General features: G+C 40.2%; 1 protein-coding gene across 1 annotated transcript; it reads left to right on the top strand.

Moving 5' to 3' along the window:
- Nucleotides 1-109: 109 nt before the first annotated feature.
- Nucleotides 110-16,685, top strand: rprd2b (regulation of nuclear pre-mRNA domain containing 2b). The gene is made up of 10 exons (XM_085366511.1): nucleotides 110-305; nucleotides 8,653-8,782; nucleotides 8,912-9,099; nucleotides 10,235-10,287; nucleotides 10,421-10,547; nucleotides 11,838-12,013; nucleotides 12,195-12,480; nucleotides 12,623-12,880; nucleotides 14,393-14,557; nucleotides 14,650-16,685. Exons 1-10 carry the CDS (start codon nucleotides 110-112, stop codon nucleotides 16,683-16,685), a joined length of 3,615 nt encoding a protein of 1,204 aa, XP_085222637.1.
- Nucleotides 16,686-17,889: the final 1,204 nt, after the last annotated feature.

The raw sequence follows: 17,889 nt of genomic DNA, 5'->3' as shown, positions 1-17,889 counted from the left end.
GCTCTAGTTTTGCTCTCCTAATAAAGTAAAACAGGGGGGCGTGTTTTACCCCCAGCAGTCCTCATTAGTTTAGCTCCTCCATCCCCAGCAGCACCACAGAGTTGGAAAGATGGCGGCCGGTTCAGGGGCTGCAAGTGGTCACGGCTCACGCAGCTCCACCGCTGCTCTGGAAGCGTCTTTGGACCGGCGTTTTCAGGGAGTTTCAAACACTATGGAGTCAATACAAGGACTTTCAGCTTGGTGCATTGAAAACAAGAGACATCACAGCCTTATCGTCCGCTACTGGATGAAGTGGCTCAAGAAATGTGAGTAGCTTGTCACTGAAGCTAATCCGCTAGCTAGCGCATTTTAGCCATTTTTCAAATGCATTTCTGTCTGGACCAGCTACCAGTTTGCAAAACTCGGCTGCAGTTTATTGCGTTAGGGACAAAGTTGTTTAGTGCACAAAAGAGCAATAATTTACCCCCTGAACGAAGTTCAAGTTTTTTGATATGCAGCATATTTATAAGCTAACGCTGCCGTTGCTTGAAATTAGCTGCTAATGTTAGCAAAGCTACTGCTAGCGATGTTTACAGTCGGGCCTCCCGGGGTTCACGGCACTGCGCTTTTAAGCCGAAGAGCAAACATGATAAAAATATTATTTTTAGACTGATTTAATCAGCTGCATGTTAGCTTTAGTTGGTGCATGGTGGTTTGAGTTGTTCCTGACGGCTGGTCGTATCGAGCATAGTTTATTTAGAGGACGCGTGAAGCGATAAAGGAGCGATCCACTTAAATTAAACTCGTATGTCCCTTTCATTGTTATTATATTATTAATTTTTACCGACAAGCTCATTTAACATTTATACTAAAAATGCAAAATTAACTAGACTAGCTGTAGTTCCAAACTTTCCAAACAAACGGTGATAACGTCGTTTAAACTATCTACACTTCATTTATCTCCTGTCAGATTAGTATTAACGATAATGCCATATAGTGGGTATGTGCAGTGTAGATATCGTGTAATACACTTTAATTACAGCACCTCACCCTTTACTATTGGCTTCTGTTTAAAATGTGTTAGATAGTTATTATTTTGTTCTGACGTGTTATAATCCCCGTTGACATTCCCATAACGTGTTTAGACTGGTTTCTAATTAAATATATCTTAAGTAGCAGAGTACACGTGCGCAACAGTTCTTACATTAGAAGTAGAAGTTACGTTGTTTGATATTAAATCCTGTCTAGTTAGGTTAAACTTTTATCTAGTAAGGATGTAATTTTGTGCCTTTCAACCTCAATGCTAGATATCTGAAATGCACTTTTAAATAATAAAATTTTATATCTGTACCAGTAATTCCGATTTAAGATGTTGAGTGTAAAGAGGTCTCATAAGAGGCATGAGTCTTATCATTGTAGCTTTCTTAAATCAACATATACTAATATTTTGCTACATCAGAAATATTTTGTTAATATGTCAGATATATTGGAAACACAATTGCTCATAGATCTTGCTTTTTATGTCTTATGCTTTTTATTAACTTTGTATGTTCCCCTTGTGGATGCGTTGGTTCTCTGTCGGTACTAAAACTTCCTCCCACAGTCCAAAGACATACATGCTGGGTTAACTTGTGGTTTTAAACTGGATGTGTGTGTGGATGGGTTTTGTCTCTGTGTGTTTGTCCTGTTATGGACTGGCAACCTGTCAAGGACTCACATTATTAAGGTCTAGTGACATCTGGTGTAGGCTTCAGCACTCCCCAAAACCCTAAATTGGATGTAGTTCTAGATCCCAAAACATGTCATGGCCAAATAATAAAAAATAAATAGCTGCTAGTTAGTTGTGTTGGTTAAATGCTAAAAGAGCCCTCCATAATAGAACAAGTTATCAAGAGGGAGTTATGAAGAGTTGTAGCCTTGAAAGCATTTCCTTAGTCACTACAGTCATCTCTGCTTTTGCACTCTAACACTATGTTGACATTTCAAGGCGGCACTCTTATCTCTACTCCCTCCATGTACTTGTATCTTATGAGTTTTTATGAATCCTCCTGCATAATAAATCTAATAAGACCAGCCGGGATCGCAGTGTGGAGCAATTCAGTGGAAGGGCAGTTAATCAGCACACTTGTCTGCCAATGCCAAACCGTGCGTTTTTAAAGAAACGAATTCAGATCAACACTAAATGTAATGGCTTCTTCCTTTTCCTATTCTCCACCTTGGCCTGGTAGTTTGTTTGCGTAATCTTGCTAACAAAAAGACAGCTCACCCAAAAGCCGAGGAGGATTATGCATTTTGGTCAGTTGCTAGGTGAGCTTTTTGTGACAGATTCTCATGGATGATGATGAGATGTGTTTGAAAACTTTGATTCTTTGCTTAAAAAAAAAACCCCCAAACAAACAAACCGAATCATGTTTTGAAAATGTAGTAATGCTGTTTTTAAAAGTTTCCCTCAAGTCCATATAAATTTGCACCTGTTTGTATTATTTAGAGCTAGTCAAAGTCTCTGCAATATACTTTAGTTTTTTCACTCCCGTTTCTTTAATTTGTGCCCCTTAAGTGTCTACAGTACATTTGATAAGTCTCTCCCTCCTTATCCGTTGCTATTAGAAATACATTTGCTGCCTTTATCTTTATTTGTATAGGTTTTGATGGGTTATGGGCTGATTGTTATTTTTAAGCCTGCAGTAAATAAATTTCATCAGCTTTGTAGAGTTGTGTGGGAAGAACAAGGCAGGCCAACTGCCCTACATATTCTGTGCTTCTTTATTTATGTTGGTGCATGCATGATTAAATGAAATAGATGCTTGAAGTGCTGGTAAAGTCATATTGAAATAGTGCTTCTGTGTTGTTGTTTCTGTTGTAGATTGTTCAGATTCACAAACCAAATTTGGTTCCTGGTTGATGACTTTCCTGATCCTTTCAGGAATGTTCACTGCACCTTTCAGGAATGTTTTAATGAGCTACTGTCATTGTAGTAGCAGCATTATAGCCAGTGACACAGCATAAGTAACATGTAAACCCGTATGTACCCTGGGTAGTGTTTTTCCTGGAAACTGTAAGTAACATAACTACTTAACGTTTAGTGTAGTTATTTTTATTTTTATTTTTTTAAGTAAACTTATCTTTGTAACTCTTCAGTTGCTGCATAATAAAACTGAAGAATATTTTCTACCTAGGATGTTATCTCTGTTTAGGTTTTTAGCCAACTGCTTAATGGCCTAAGTAATATTCATCCTGTCATATGGAGTGCAACTAGCGAGTGTTCCAGCACTGCTCGGTGGAGACATTTGTTTATATTTGGTTGAAGCATCACAGCTGCTAGCAGGTCCTCTTTCATTCTGTTGTTGTACTTTATGTTTTTTTGTTTTTTTCAAGTAGAAAAGTGTGTGTGTGTGTGTGTGTGTGTGTGTGTGTGTGTGTGTTCCACGTTTAGTGGAAACAGTTTTCTTGCATATATTGCAAAGTACTGTAGATTGTTGGAGGTTGTTGAAGCTAATTTTTCACATACTAAATCTTAATAATCCTAACAATTGCTTTCACTCTCAGACATGCCTGGGCTTAATGCTGTTGTTGGGCACACTCTGTAATAGAAAACAAATGATGTTTCTGTAGTAATATATCATTTCAGAATTTGTACCAGTGTTATCATGAATGATATATGATAGCACAGCCCTAGTAGTCATAAACTCCAGCAAGAAAGTTAGCATGAACTAAAATTTAGAAAGCTGAAATGAACCATCAGTATTTAAGCATGTTTTCTAATCTTGAGCATGTGATCTATTGGTATGAAAATAAATAAAGAAAAAAAAGTGCTGAAAACACACAAAATCAGCAGACACACTATTGCTGCAGGCTCTTCTTTTGCAGGCTCAGGCCCTGTGTTTTAGAAAGCTAATCTGTCCAATGGGACGTTCTGTTTCAGTGGCTAAGTCCAGTTACTATGTGGGCATTTTTCTTTTCCTTTTCTTTTTTTATAATTCCCACCCTGCATGGCTGCCCACAGAACAATGATGAGATTAGCTTATGCTGACAATACAAATGAACTGCTGTGTACCATTTGAGCTTTTGTGTGCTGATGGAGACCAGAGCAAACTGATCAGAAGGGACTTTGTTGTAGGGCTGCAACTAAAGATTATTTTGGTAGTTGAATAATCTTCCAGTTTTTCTTTGATTAGTCAATGATTATTTCAGTAATTCTCATCTCCTCGTCCTGTTGGGCAGACCTTCTCTTCTAGGCTCCAGTGCCTCACCTGCTCAAGTCTGCCCACCTGTGACTGTCATCCTGTTGTCTCATCCCACAGAAAATTAAAATAATTACCCAGGAAACATATGAATTTGAAAATAATAAATAAAAATATTAGATAATACAAATTAAAGTGCTAGTAGTATTCAAACAAAAAAATAATAATGTGCAAAAAGGAAACCCAAATGACTTTTGTCCATAAGTACAAATCAAGCTTCAAATTAAATTAAAAATATTATTTTTCTGGTCCAAAATGACAAGTTTCCAAATTTTACAGATGATTCGGTTCATAAATACACGTTTGTAGAGGACATGCTCTGGAGTGAGGCTTGCTCTTATCTTTGAGATAATGTTCCCGGCTGCTGATAACCATGCTAAAGATGCTCTCTGTCATGGAGAGGTCAACCCGTCTTAACTGTTCTCTCTCACTACTCATTTGAGTGAGGCAGCACAATACATGTAATGAGTAACATTTTTCAGTGGTCTGAGTGGACGATGATAAAAATGCTTGAGGGACCTTTTTTTAGATGCAAAAGTGTCTGTCATGGATAATTCAGACCAACTACTGCACCACATAGACAACAGGCAGTGGAGTTTTGTTTTTTGTTGGGGGGTTTTTTCAGGCTGATTCAGTTTTTATGCCAAGTTTTAAGAAAGGAAATCTGTCAAACTGTGGTACCTGTTTTATTTTATATTTTAGTTGGGGGGTTTTTAAACTCAGTTTTGTCTCACTTTTCTGTTCAGTTCTGCTTATTTTAAACTCTTAAGCTTTGTTGTCATATTGAAGTTTTGTAGACTTTGAGTATTTTTGTTGTTGTTGTAATTTTCCAACTTTTGGGCTTAATACTGTATCTTTTACCTAATTGTAATTTAATGCATTATAGTATAGTCAGTTTTTCAGTTTATTAGAATAGACACACATCTTGATCTATAATACACAAAGTATTTTAATGTAGTTCTGGGAGCGGGCTCTATACTTTAAGGTACAGCACTGTGGTCAACTCTGTGTTAAATGTGCTATTTAAATAAATTTGACATAACAAAAAAGGTAATGTGTAATTCAAAAGGAACATGACTGAGTAAATTCTCAATTCAGTTAAAGTTAAAAACAAGTGGGGGAAAATCACTTCTAAAGTAGAAACAAAGAAGATGAAAAAATTGAACACAGTGAAACAGTATTACATTAATTAAACATTCATTGTTCCTTTATCTTGTCTAATCATGCATAATATAGATTCTAAAATAAATCTTTCTCAGTTTTCTGCCCAACAATACTTGTTATTAAAGGATAACAACTAACATCATGATGTTGAATAGCAGTATGTATACTTCGTCCTACTTAGTGACATTTTTATTATTTCACACGCAAGTCTCTCATAAATAAAGTTTTAATGTATGATTTAGAGCGGAGTTTGATAGGGCTGCTCAATTAATCGAATTTTAATCTCGATTACGATCTGGGCTTTCAACGATCATTAAAAAAGACTGAGCCGATTATTAGCCCCTCCCTCGTGCTTTACTCTCTCGCTGCTCTGTGTGGCAAATCGAGCGCACCTCTCTGCATTTCGAACACGTGTCACAAGAGCAGCGGTCCCCAACCTTTTTTGCGCCACGGACCGGTTTATGCCCGACAATATTTTCATGGACCGGCCTTTAAGGTGTCGCGGATAAATACAACAAAATAAAACTAGTACCGGTACCGAAAAAAAGAAAATTTATTCATAACACACGTGAAAAGACCCAGGAAAACCGAGTAAACGATAAAAACGATAACAAAATAATGCTGAAAACCGATAAAAACCCTGAAAACTATACATTTCACACCTGAGCCTCAACTCTCACGGCCCAGTACCAAACGACTCACGGACCGGTACCGGTCCGAGGTCTGGGGGTTGGGGACCACTGATTAAGAGGACCCGAGGGAAGCTCGGAAAGCTAAGCAGAAGTTATTTGGAGAGGAGAGTGACTGCCGTTGGTTGAAAAGAAAGGTAAAAAAAACTTCAGTGGTGTGGAAACATTATGGGTTCGCGGAGTCAGACGTGGATCAAGTAGACATAGTGTGTAAACTTTGCTACAGTGTCGTAGCTGCACCACAGAGCAACACTGCAAAGTTCACTAAACATAGATGTTTACATTTTTCATTTGTTTTTTATATTGCAAACATTTGCACTGTTATCAGTATTTGCACACTATTTTATATTATTTTTTGACACTCTTTAAAGTCATTATTCAATACATTGTTATTGTTAAATAAATATCGTCAAATAATCGAGATCTCAATTTCAGTGAAAATAATCGTGATTATCATTTTTGCCATAATCGAGCAGCCCTAGAGTTTGAAGAAAGATCTCCTGTCACACAAATTAAAATTTGATTTGTTTGCTGTTTGGGTGTTTTCACTAATTTTCATACAAAGATGTTGTCCCTTAAGTTCTGTTCCTACAATTTACACGTTCCTAAAATGCACGGCATTGGTTGTGAAAGGATAATTAATTAATTGGTGGTTAAACTCACCTTCCTTGCTGTCACAGCACTACTGGGAATGCACATGCAGAGATTTAACGAAGCCACAACCTCAGTTTCCACAGGTTGAGAATTAGGCCGCTCAAGCTCCTCGTGCTTAGTCACAGACTGACACTGTGTCTTTACTGTTGTGCCACAGGTTTCACTGATATTTAAAATTGATATTATGATGGAACTGATTTAATAGTTTCAAATTAAATTTAAATGCATAATATTGTGTTTTGTATGTTAATTATTGCTATTAAGAAACTACTTAAAAAAGGTTTTTAAAGGTTTGTTTTACCAGCCTAAAATTTGCTGACTTTTGGGGGTTTAATTAAAAGGTCAGCAACTCAAAAAGTTATCTTGGCACAGCTTGCTGTATATAATGGAAGGTAACAAGGTGAGAGCTGAGGCAGAGGAAATACTTTCACCTCCTTTTCTTCTTGTTTATTGTTATTATTTTTTACTGGTAGATTATTGTGTTTATAAAAGGCTGCTTCTGTTTTAGACTGAGGTGATAATCCAGTCTAATTCAAATGTAAAAAACACATTAAGAGATTTAGATATTTTTAGATACGACATTTATTTCCCAAAATCCAGAATTTAACCAGTAGTATTGTTTACTCCCTAAAGCAGCAAAACTCATTGTGTCCTGCCACTATTGTATTCCTTCTTGAAATGGAAACGTATGCATAAGTTGACTAATCCAGACCATCACAAGAAGAAACGATCTTCAGCTTTTTGCTGTAGCTATAGTATCTCTACAGTGATGGTAACTGAAAGTTTTCCAGTTTTCCAGGCCTCTTACAGTAATGCGGTAAAATAAGTCAAAGATGTTGTGGTTTAGCCAGAGAAACAGTAGAGATGTTTGGTGTAGACTGCAGATGGCTTTCACGGGTCATCTGTCCAAAAGTTCAAGTTGACTAAATTGGTGAGCCTTTCAGCAGGAGGATGATAGTTAGCAGAGTCAGAAAATTCACCAAGGAGCGATTTAAAAAGTGACTTGAAAAATAATTGAATCATATTTGATTTCTTTTTAAATGTTTTATTGAGATTTGAAATTGGATATACATGCAAGAATTTTTTTCTGGAAGACTTTGACTTAAGCTTGTTAAAATTTTCAAAGACTGGTGAATAAACACGTACAGAAGTCATTTCGGCAAAAGAGGGCAATGCTAGCTCCTGAGGCTAAGACTATACCTTGTTGTTTATTGAATAAATTACTGAATGTGTATGTGTATGTGTTAGTCCCCATAGGGAAATAGTTCCTCTGCATTTAACCCATTCACCCAGTGAAGCAGTGGGCAGCCACCAATGCAGCGCCCGGGGAGCAGTGTGTAGGGACGGTACCTCAGGGTAGCCGTTCAGTGGAGTTGAACCCCCAACCTTCCAATCATAGGGCCACCACTCTACCTACTGAGCTATCCCTGCCCCCTTGTTTTTCCCTTGTTGGCGTTCAAGTATACTGCTTTCATCTGTAAGCACAGTATCTAATGTTGGCTTGCATTCACATCCAGCAGCAGCTTTCACTGGATGTGCATGTTTCCACAAAAGCAGAAATTTTGTGTTAAGGTAACAGTTGCAAAGTTGCAGTAACTGAGTCACCAGAGTGGTTGAACTCTGGCTAGTCAGTGGTGTAACTTGATGAATCGTGACAGCATGTCCTTGACAAAAATCAAAAACACCATTTTTGAAACCCTGCAACGAGGAAACTCGTACATCACCTCAATGTCCTCCTTTGTTATGCCGTTTGTGTTGCATACAAATGACATCACAACCCCACGCACCTCAGGTTGTACTCAATTGCAATGGGAAAACAACCAAAATTGAATCGGGTCAAACCAAGTAGAAACTAGTGTAAATAGGCTAATAGTGATCTAAACTCCAGATTGAGTCCTTTATTTCTCTGCTTTTCTTTTTTTCAGCTGATAACAATCACCGCTTGAATCTTTTCTACCTTGCCAACGATGTGATACAAAACTGCAAAAGAAAGAATGCCATCGTTTTTCGTTCAGCCTTCTCAGAGGTCCTTCCTAATGCTGCTCAGCTCATCAAGTAAGTACATAGTGTTTGTTCTACGGTACTGTCCAGCCATCACTGCATTTTGTTTCTCTTCTAACCCGTCATGCCTATCACTGAAAAGGTATTAAGGTCTGTGTGTTGTTTATCATTTTACTCTGTTAGAGATGGGAAGGTTCGCAGGTCAGTGGAAAGGATCTTTTCCATTTGGGAAGAAAGAAGTGTGTATCCCGAGGAGGTCATTGCCCAGTTCAAAGCCAACTTGAATAAAAAGGAAAAGGAGCGAGAGAAGCAGAAGGAAAAAGAAAAGGAAAAAGAAAAGGAAAAGGAAAAAGAGGCTACACCTGCAAATGGTCAGTTTGTCACTTCAGAGTTTTGTCAGTGTGTTTTTTTTTTTTTGTTTGTTTTTTTTGTTTTGTTTTTTTAAACCAAACTATATATTCTTTACTAACATGCCAGGAAACTCTTATTGCATGACTGTGTTACGTATGGTAGATGCAGAAATGACTACTTAGGAAGAACAGCAATGTCCAGAAAAAGAAAGACCAGAACTTTCTTTACTTGAAATGATGACAAGGTGAAAATGTTATTCAAAAATATTAAAATATATTAAATATATTTATAAGGTCATCTTGGTAGCAGGAAACAGGAAATTAACAATCTCAATGTAATGCTGTAAATATTATGCTGTAAATACTGGATGTTTAATTAGTTGGTTTTAAAGTCAGTTATTCACTTCATGGTTATTTTAAACGACGAAGGAAAGTGAAGCAAAATTGCTGATTTCAAGTTATTAGAGTATAAAGACACATTGTGAAGACATGGGAGAATATGATTAATTACAGTTGGTATTGGGTTTGGCTTAAGCTGCTGCCCCTGCAACCCAGCCTCTGAGGATGGATGGATGAAATAGTTTTTTTTGTTTTTGTTTTTTACCCCTCATCCATAAGAAGCTGATAGGATATTGTCGGCACCCTACTGGGCAGGTGGGCAGGCAACATGAACTCCCAAGTTTGTGAATGCGATAACTTGAGAAATAGTCACCTAGGATTTCCGAAACTTTTTCAAACTAAAAACTAAAGTCTCAGTGACCTTGACCTACCTCAATAAATTCAATTCCTGTTTGGTAGTACACTCCTCTGGTCAACCTGCTGGTAATTGGGAGTATTGTAGGTTGCTAGTTATTAAATTTGTACATTGATGAGCAATATAAATTTTAAAAATGCTTCAATAAATTTTAAAATATAACTTGGTGGCGCTGCTGAATAAAGTATGTGTGTGGGAAAACGCTGTTCAAAGAAAACTGAAAGTCAGCAGTTTAACGAAAAGTCCGTTTGAGGTGCTAAAATACTGAGGTAGTGTGGGCACTGCTGAAAACGTATTAGTGTGGGCATAGGTTACTAAATCATCCTTAAGTTAACGCTGTCTGTTTGGAATATTTCCAGATACCTTACAGTGTTTTTAAAGTAATTTATTTTTACTCTCTAGCTCCTGCTAATTCCAAAGCTGCCCTGAAGTCCAAGATTGTGGCGGAGTTCACGGTAGGCCTTCTTTGTGTTTTCCTGGATTTTTCTTTTTTCTTTTCTTTTCTTTTCTTTTCTAAAAAGCCTGAAAATCAACCACGATATAACAACATCTTGTGATGTTAAATCATCTGCACTCTCTCTCTTCTAGCCCCACTCCCTCATTGAACAATTGTTAAAATATAGGCAAGCTGTTGCCGAAGAAGAGTTTCAAGAAAAGCAGCTGTCAGCTCTCCGGGTGGATGTCTGCAGCACGGAGGCCCTCAAGAGACTTAAAGGTCAGATGTCACTGGGCTTATTTGTACATCAGTGCACACCTGTTGTCTTCTGTACTTTCTCTTAAGTCTCAAATATACTGGATTTTTATGTCCTTGGCATAGCCTGTCAAAACAAGTATACATATCACTAGCAGGGGTCTTCCTGGCTTCTTACAGGCCTTTGGTGTGGGCATGGAGGGTAAAGTTAAAAACAAACAATAAAAACATGGACTTGTGATGGTTTTAGACAACACACCTGTACTTTAATTGTACCTAAAGTCCTTTTAAAATAGTTCTCTACAAGGCAACACATCCCTCACTGTCACAACACTTTATACTCATATCAACAACTCAAATTGTCGCACTTGTTAAAGTGAGCCAATTCATTTTCATCTGATATTTGCTGTGTTGCTTTTACTTTTGTATTTTATTGTAAATTAGTCTGCTTCAGCTATGTTACAGAATCTAAAAATTTAGTCTCATCTTTCAACATTTGTCCTTTATGACATGCAGCACACTGAAGGAAACTGTTTGCTTAAGACATGCTCATAATAAGAGAAATCTATCTTCTCTTAAGCGAGGGTGCTCCCTGATGTAGTGTGCGGGCAGCAGAACACGTGATTAGCACTAGCTTGTGGTGGACGTACGGGACTATTAGTTGTGCTGCTTGCATATTGACACAATCTGAAACCACAGTGCAGGTTAAAAACCCAAGTAATGACCAGTCTGACTGGGACAGACATTTGTGTTCTCACATTCTGAAATGCATCAGCTCAGCTTTATCACCAGGGAGTTTTTTTTTGTTTGTTTGTTTTAAACATCTCAGTGCAAAACTCACTAATGAACTGTGCTTAGTTCCCTGATATCTGAGCTTATAAATGAAATAATTTAAACAAATTACATGTGGAGGAGATTTGAATTCTCCACATGTATTTGAAATGTTTTTTAGTACTGGTAAGTTTTTCTCTAGCCTCAGCTGAAAGCTCTTGTACAGCCAGTACACACATTAAACACACACCGTAAACAATGGCTGTTAAGTCTTTGCATCTTATTTCTGAAAAGGCCCATGTACCATTTCTGAGAATGGCATCGGTGAAAAGGGTTCATGGATAGGTCAATGGATTATTCTTGTTAAGCGGGATGCAGTTCTCCGGAAAAAAAAGTGTGTTATTTATTTATTTTTCCCCTGATGCATTCGGCATCAGCACTGACCTTCTGACTGTTCTGTTAGCTTTTTTTCTGATTTAACTTGTTAAAAATTGAGTAAACCTTGTGTTTAATGGCTTGCTTGTCAACTGTCTCTTGTGTTAGATAAGGCAGGGGGGAACAAATTTGCCAAGGACTTTGAGGATGGCAGCCTGAAGCTGCAGGAGTTTGTCAGCTTCCTGGAGAAAGAGTTGAAAGCAGGACCTCCTCTGCTGGAGGCTCTGGGAAACGCAGATATTTTCTACGAGATGCAGTACAAGGAAGTTAAGATTGTGGCCAATGTAGGTGTTGTCTTTTGTAAGATGTAAAGATATCAAAACAATTAGAGTTAGTTGGTCTTAAAGTGGAAATATTCAAGCATTTGTATTTAAAACATTAAAACTAATTTATTTCATTGATTGGTGATCCAGCTATTCCACTGTTTGAGCTTAATTTTGTTTCTCTCTTCGACGTTCTCCTCAGGCTTACAACGCATTTGCCAATCGTGTGGCCAGTCTTAAAAGGAAATTGGATTCCCTCAAGTCCACTCTACCTGGACCTGAGGACTCTCCCATCCCCTCACCATCTGAAGATGCCCCCTCCCCCACTGGCTCTGACTCACCCTTTATGGCAATGGTGGCTAGCAGAGCCCAGCTCGATCCAGATCTGGATGGAAAGGCCATGGATGAAGGAGAAATGCAGAGTGACAACAGAGACATGGAGGACATGGATATGTCTGACGAAGAGACTGATGCTGCAACTGCAGGGGGTGAGTGTCCTAGATCTGTGGTTGTGCTATGATATAATTTTTTGTCTCCAAATTAATTCATTAGAAAGTTAAGTTGCAAAGCTGCAAACTTGTGATTCAATTTTGAGAATCTATGAGCTCTTTGAATTTCCTTCATTCTCAGATGATAAGAAGGAAAAGCCAGCCGCTGCCATGTCTAAGGCTGCAAAGTCAGATGCGCCTTCAAAGCTTCCAAATCCGCCTGCGAAGGCCTCTAAGAACAATGCTTCTGCTACTACCACCACAACCACCCCAGTGACTCCCACATCTGCTACTCCTACAAGTACCCCAGCCACCCCTCTGGGTGTCAATCTGGCCAAGGTGGACCTGGGAAAGATTACCTCCATTCTCAGCTCGCTAACCTCCGCCATGAAGAATACAGGTATGTTTGTGGAAGAGGGACAAGACTTTCTGTGTTATGCTTGGTGGTTATTAGACAAAATTTAAAAAAACAAGACAAACTGTTCTGTTTTGTGAAAAAAAAATCCAGGACTAGACGGGCTTTAAAAGTGTTACTTGATATTAATTTAGGCCATCTTCCTTCTAAGATCAGCTTCTTATGTTCCTCCAGACTACTTTCCACATCAACAGCAAACATCATTTGTGGGCCATCATCTGTGGTGATGAGACTATGATATTGAAACTTGTAAGATCAGGACAGTTACAGGTTTGTGCACTGTGAACTTCAGAGAGTCAATGTGAAGTTCTGCTCTAACATTTTAGGGCATGTCAAGGAAAACATTAGCGCAAGCGCCGTGAACTGAACTGTGGTGTGTTCACCGTCGGCCATACATACCAGAAGGAGCCGTTTAAGGGGACAGACCTGGACTTCAAGTTCTGACCTAAAAGATGATCAGCTATGGATGAGAATATGATTTTTGAAAGGGAGATTTTAAATCCAGGAATATTTTTAGGTTCTTTTTTTGTTTGTTTGTTTGTTTGTTTTTTAAAGCCTCTCTGCTATAAAAGCTTCATTCTCACTCCGCTGAGTGGGCAGGTGGTTTAGAAACCCAAGTTTGTGAATACAATAACGCGAGAATGAGTTCATACTGTAGGTGCATCTACTGAAAAGCTCAGATGAGTTTTAATGTCAGTGACCTTGACATCAAGGTTAAGGGTCAGTGGTCAGGTTATCTGAAAATCACCTAATTTTCCAGTTCATAGCATAGGTGCATTTACTAGGAAGCTGAAGGGTAGAACTGGCAGCTGCCACTATATATTTTTGTTATTTTTTTCCCCATGTGCTTAATTCTAGAACTTTCTGATTGTACTTTTTGTTTTATAATAATCTGTATTCATTACAACATTTTCAATTGAATGTCCTAGAATTAACTACATTGATCACTTATCTTTTCAGACTTGAATCTAGATGTTATTCAACCCTGACTGTGCTCACAAAATATGAAATGCTAATTGAAATTATCAACAAATGTGCTTATGTTTCTCACTCATTTTAGCCCTCCCTCAAGAGCCTGCAATGGGTTAGTGAAGCAATGTTAACAGTATTTCCAGGAATATGTAATGACCTCTGCATTACATGAACAACTCTCTTGGAAACTGTAAAAGTGGTTGTGGTTAATTATCTGTGGAGCCATTTCCAAATAAGCCGCCATTACATTTTTCTGTGTAAAGAAGACGCACATCACCCAGCGTAGCTCAATGATTTGTTTTTTTAAATTATGTCTGGACAACAGGGGATCTCTGTGGAACAGACTAATGAGCAAAGTCAGTTGTTGACCATGCAGCTCATACTTGCTGGTTAACTTTAATGTTGTTTTCAATTTATTGTTGGAACACAGAACATTTTTTCCAGTTTAAGACGTTTTGTTTGATTCAGTACATTTAAAATAATTTTGTTAAATTTCTGGGGCTGCTTTGATCTTTCTCTCTGCAGCAAGCCCATCACCTCGTCCATCTCCTGGGACACCCACAACCCCATCTGGCCAATCAGCAGCCTCCAAAGGAACCCCTCCAAGCCCTGCCTTGGCCAGTATCCTGTCACGTGTTGATATCACACCTGAAGGGATACTTAATGCTCTGTCTAAAACCAACACAACAGGTAAGATCCATATATTTGGCTTATTGAATTTCTTTAAGAATAACTAACGAAGTGACCTTGTTTCAATATTTGTCACACTTTGTTTTTGTCAGGTTTGTCCTCTTTCCTGCATAGTGTGACTAACACCACCTCTGGTGCTGCTGCTGGTACACGAACCTCCCCAGAATCAGCACCTTCTAAAGCTCTGCACACCAGCACCCCGACCACCCCAACTACCCCAAAAACGAAAGCTGGTCTGGGGAACAGCCACAAGCGAGAAACACCTGGAAGAATCAGAGACTGGGGGAGAGAGAGACAACTGTCCCCTCCTCCTCCACCACCTCCCCCCCCTCGCCCCTCAGCTCCTTCTGTCTCTCCCCCCAGCTTAGAATCCAAAATCAACAGTTTCCTGCAGGGTAATCCAGGTTTTAGTCTCGCTCTTGGTGATGTTAGTCCTGATGGGGTGGATGGGACCCCAGTGAGAGACGAGGCAGCCGGCACCCCAACCCAGGATGAGATTATGGACACACCTGCAAGTGTGCCAGAATCTGTGGGCTCATCTGGAGGTCATAACCTCTCACCCACAGCCTACCGCAATGAACCCTGGGATGCAGCTATCACCCCGTCGGGAAGCGGCAATGATGGAGACTTCCTGCCCACCTCCCGATATGGCGCTGGAAGAAAGAGCGGCACAAAATTAAAAGACAATGAAGTGATGCATGTGAGGAAGCTGGTCTCCTCTTCTCCTAGTAATGACATGAAGGGTAAGAAGGATGATCAGCAAAGTCAGCTAAGGATGATGGGAAACAACAGAGCAATGGGAGAGAGGAGGCCCTGTGCCAGCTCTCGTAAGGCAAGCATTGGTTCAGATGAAGGAGGTCAGTGTGGAAAAAAAGAAGACAAGTTAAAAGGTCAAATGTCTCCAAGTGGAGATGGGAAGGAGGGGCAATACCATCGTATTGAGACACTCGTGTCACCCTGCACCGAAGGGGCACCCATTCAAACTCTAGGCTACTCTAATAGACCGCTCACTGGAGAGCGCATAAAGACAGTAGAGAGCATACGCGTGATTGGTCGAGGCTCTCGACGGGGAGGAGGACCTGGAAGTCGACCAGGAGGAGCCATGTGGTATGAAGAGGAAGGATACCTGGAAGCTCAGCCTCCCTCACCACAACTTGTCCCCCCTCCTCTTAACATTGGCCCAGGGGGCACAGAGGACATGACCCCCTCTATGCCTCCTCCTCCCCCACATCTCCTACTCCCCCCACATCTTCACCCCCCTCCGCCCCTTCCTCATCTTCCTCAAACTCAGTATCAGTTGCCTTACCACACAGAGAACATCCAGACTCCTCCTCCATCACACCTCCACCAAGTTCCTCCTCCTACATCTCCCTTCTTCAGCACACCTCCAGCAATCCCTAGACCCCCTCCACCCCCAATACCACAGCGCCATTCCCCTCCACCTACTCACCCTGCTGTACCCACTGCAGTCATGGTAGGAGGGGTGATGGTCCCTGCTGACCGGCCTCTGCCACTTCCTCACTCAGTCAGACCTGAAGCTGCAGAGAGAGGTGGAGTAGGGCCAAGAGGAGGCAAAGTGGCCCCCCCACCCCTCATGTCATCGTTGCTAGGCGAGCCCCCTAAGCTTCCCCGCCCCGGCACAGTAAAAGAGCCCTTTGTTCTCTGCCATGCACCCCCCCTCCACCGTCCAGGTACCCCTGGTGTTCCTCCACCTTTATTGGGTAGAGTGAAGGAGCCTCTGAATCTACCTCTTCCATCCCCGTCTCCCTCTCCCACATCATCTGCAACCTCACCCTCCACACCTAATTCCCCTGCAGTTGACACTGCTCCTTCGCGCTCACTTACCCAGTCCGCTGCCCTTCCTCTCCAGAAACCTTCTGCTAGTCCTCCAGGGCAGCCCCGCAACCAAAACCCTAACCCTGTTCCCCTCCTCACCTTGCCTACTCCTCGGCCTCCAATCCTCTCCGTTCCCATCTCACAGAGATCCCTGCTGCGAGGCCGAAACCCTCAGCAGCATAATCAAGATCTACCCATAGGGGGGTTTCGTGGGGGAAAGCGCCCCGGGCCTCCATTCACAGGTGGTCCCTTGCATGCACAGAAGAGGCCTTTCCTACCCCCACGCTACTGAAGTGGTCATCTGCGACAAGCTGAATGAGAAGTGCAAGCCACACATCTAGCAGTGCAGTGTGTGTGTTAGCCCTGCTGGTATGAGCCCAGATATCTTTACTCTGTTAATTAGCTTGAATTAAAACTACCTTAGGTTGTGTGTAAATAGCTGATTTAAATTGTCTTGCTTCAGCCAGGTAGCCAGTCATCTAACACTGCACAGTAAAGCTAAGAGGTTATCAGTTTCATAGTGCAGATTGTTATGTAACAACCAATAATCTTTTTTCTTTTTCCCCCACAACAATTTTCCGTGCACAAGTTTCATTCGTTCTGTTGCAGGAATTGCATACCTGTAAGAAGAAAAAAGCAAAATAGTTCAAGAAAAATGAAACTACATTTCAGCCCTTTCAGACATGCTGGTGGCTTCGTTCGTCTGTTACAGTGACGGCATTCTGTCATTCAGACATGGGTCGCTTTGTTTTTAATGTTAATGTTCCTCATGGCTTAGGGACATAACCACGAGCTACATGGGAATTGCCATACTGGATTATTATGTGCATCCATTGAAGTCTTATCCACAGACTTGTGAAGATTACTTATCTTAGCCATTGTTCCCTAAAATAGAGGTCTTTATATTTATGTCCATGTCTGTGCTGTAGCAAGTGATGGCTATTCCTGCCCCTCCCTCATAGGCTGGAAACGTAAGTTAATCCAGTTAAAATACGATGTCTATGTTATATAGCGCAATTGTGAATATTACCACTGTACTGGATCCCACTTAGTAAAATTATAGAAAAGTGACTAGAATGCTTATTCAGACATGAAGCGAACAAGTTACAAGAGATAATTGAAAATGAGAGCGTGTCTGAAAGGGGCTTCAGAGTTTTCCTGTGTGATATTTTTTTTTAATTATTATTATTATTATTTTAATCTGAGAAGAGAGATGCTGGATAAAAGAAAGATGGGTCTCATGATATTGAGGAAAAACAGGGCTGTAGTTTGGCTTTTTGGGAAATGCGTTTGTTGGCTTTTTTGTTTTGTAATGAAGCTCAATATCACTCATCTCCAGCATGCTGTAGATGACGCTTAACATAAAAACTGTAAACAGTTGGAAAGCTAGATCAGGAAAAAAAACATCTAATTTCTTTCACCCATACAAAACGGACCTTTTACAGGGGATAATGAGCATGCAGTGACTTCTGAGATAAATTTCACAGCAACAGCAC

Source organism: Diplotaxodon limnothrissa, linkage group LG11 (assembly GCF_057381915.1).
Source record: "Diplotaxodon limnothrissa isolate DT_005_m linkage group LG11, D_limnothrissa_male_GT1.1, whole genome shotgun sequence".
Lineage (NCBI taxonomy): Eukaryota > Metazoa > Chordata > Actinopteri > Cichliformes > Cichlidae > Diplotaxodon > Diplotaxodon limnothrissa.
The sequence above is the reverse complement of the archived record's forward strand: the minus strand, read 5'-3'. Positions and strand labels throughout refer to the sequence as shown.